General features: G+C 35.8%; 1 protein-coding gene across 1 annotated transcript in view; it reads left to right on the plus strand.

Annotated features, from left to right (window-relative positions):
- The window catches only part of LOC111392469, a 37720-nt gene that overhangs the window by 34413 nt on the left and 1268 nt on the right, over window positions 1-2039 (plus strand). Inside the window, exons 46-50 of the mRNA XM_023017818.1 lie at window positions 707-789; window positions 879-994; window positions 1182-1267; window positions 1342-1441; window positions 1868-1966. Of these exons, the coding sequence (XP_022873586.1) occupies window positions 707-789; window positions 879-994; window positions 1182-1267; window positions 1342-1441; window positions 1868-1933 (451 nt within the window). The 3' untranslated portion in view covers window positions 1934-1966. The remainder of the gene's footprint in view (window positions 1-706; window positions 790-878; window positions 995-1181; window positions 1268-1341; window positions 1442-1867; window positions 1967-2039) is intronic.

The raw sequence follows: 2039 nt of genomic DNA on the forward strand, positions 1-2039 counted from the left end.
ATTTCTCTCCAAAACTCATTTATTAACATTATGCACATGCAAAACTTCGATGGAAAAAAAATGAATAAAATGAACCCTACCTAGATGTAAGGAGGCGTATTGAAGACAATACTTAAATGATATACAACTGGTTTCTAATATTATAAGCTTTTTGCTCATGTGGTTCAACGTTTTTATTTACTGCAACATAAAGTGTTTGCCAAAATTCGTGCAAATAGAACCCTAATTGAATCAGCTGTATTTTTGCTGAGAACTTCCTTTTGGACTAGATTTTTTTGTGCAGAGTTTAGATAGGTAGGTGGGGTTACAGATTGAAGTTGTCAAGCTCTCAAAATTTTACTGTTTGGGGCTTTCGTGTTGTACGAACTACACAGGATGATGTTTGTCAAGAGCATTTGTGCTCTAAAGTAATGCAGACACACATGCAGGAAAAAAAATAAAAAATAAATAAATTGCACATTTGCACCAGATTGGTAACTGGAATTGTACGACAAGTCAAGTCAGTTTCTTTCATTGTCAGTCCCAATTGTGCATGAAAGGCATTAGTACCGCTGAAGTCTTTAGATCCTTTCCAGTTTTGTTCTCTTGTCTTTCCTTTTCAGTGAATACCTAAGAATTGATGTTGCTGAACTCTTCTCTACGTTGTTAATGCTTTAGAAGTGATTTAGAATAGATTTATAGTTGGTTTGTGTCTGTATTAATGCAGGAGAAGATGCGAAATTGCTGAAACTCTTGTTGAGAAGATTTTTGATTTGGCCTTCCAATTAATATATGAATTTAATCTTCCAGGTAGTGTCATTAAATCATGTAAAATGTCAATCCCTTTGTTCCCAGCAGGACTTAAAGTTTACCTTTCATTCTTCCTGATATTATTGCAGCTGTTGACATATATGCTGGTGTTGCATCATCACTTGCTGAAAGAAAGAAGGGAGGTCAATTGACTGAGTTTTTCAGAAACATTAAGGGCACAATAGACGATGGTGATTGGGATCAGGTTTTGTTGTTATAATGTTTCTTCCTATTTGTTACAATAGATGATGATTAAGTGTGATCAGGTTTTTTGTTGTTATAATGCTTCTTACTGATCCATTTTTTAAATTTTTTATTTTGGACTCTATGAAAAATAAATATTAGAATTGTTGCAGATGATATAAAATATGCGTTTTGTCTGGGTCTTGTAGGTCTTGGGGGCAGCAATTAATGTGTATGCCAACAAACACAAGGAACGCCCTGATCGCCTCATTGACATGTTGACTAGCAACCACAGGTAAAGTAATTCTGACCCTTTCCCCATCACCAACTGAAATATGAATGCCCTATATACCAATGTGGATTTTGCAGGAAAGTGTTGGCCTGTGTTGTTTGTGGTCGCCTGAAAAGTGCTTTCCAGATTGCTTCTAAGAGTGGAAGTGTTGCTGATGTTCAATATGTTGCACATCAGGTCTTTCTTTTACCTGAACTTCAATTTCATATTTTGTTAAAAACATTTAGTTTGATGCATCTATACTGAGAGTCAGATAGTGCTTTTAAGTTCTCATTTCGTAACCTACATTGAATGCAGTGTGAAACTTGGCAGTCATTTTTGAGATTCTACCTCACAATAATTTATAACTTCCAAGGGTACATACTAGAAGCTAGAATATATATTATATATTGTATTGTTGTTTTGGATGTGCCAGTAAATGTATCCATGTCCCGGAAGGGTTCACAGTATAGTAGAGAGAGAGAGAGAGAGAGAGAGAGAGGTCCTTAATTTATGAGGAACGTTGCTTTTGCAGCCTTTGTTATTATACGAACTTGGAACTTTATTATGGATGGATATAGTCCTAAAGATGGTGCAAACTAATATATTTATCTTCTTGTGCAGGCATTGCATGCAAATGCACTTCCAGTTCTTGATATGTGCAAACAGTGGTTGGCTCAGTACATGTAGGTTATAGCTCGACGCGCTAAGAGTTATTTTGAGGTGAATATAGCTGCAGTATGCTATCATGATGCTTTGGCAAGCTTGGTTATCATTGGTTTCTGCTTTGTGATAT

The sequence above is a fragment of the Olea europaea genome, unplaced genomic scaffold (assembly GCF_002742605.1).
Source record: "Olea europaea var. sylvestris unplaced genomic scaffold, O_europaea_v1 scaffold933, whole genome shotgun sequence".
NCBI lineage: Eukaryota > Viridiplantae > Streptophyta > Magnoliopsida > Lamiales > Oleaceae > Olea > Olea europaea.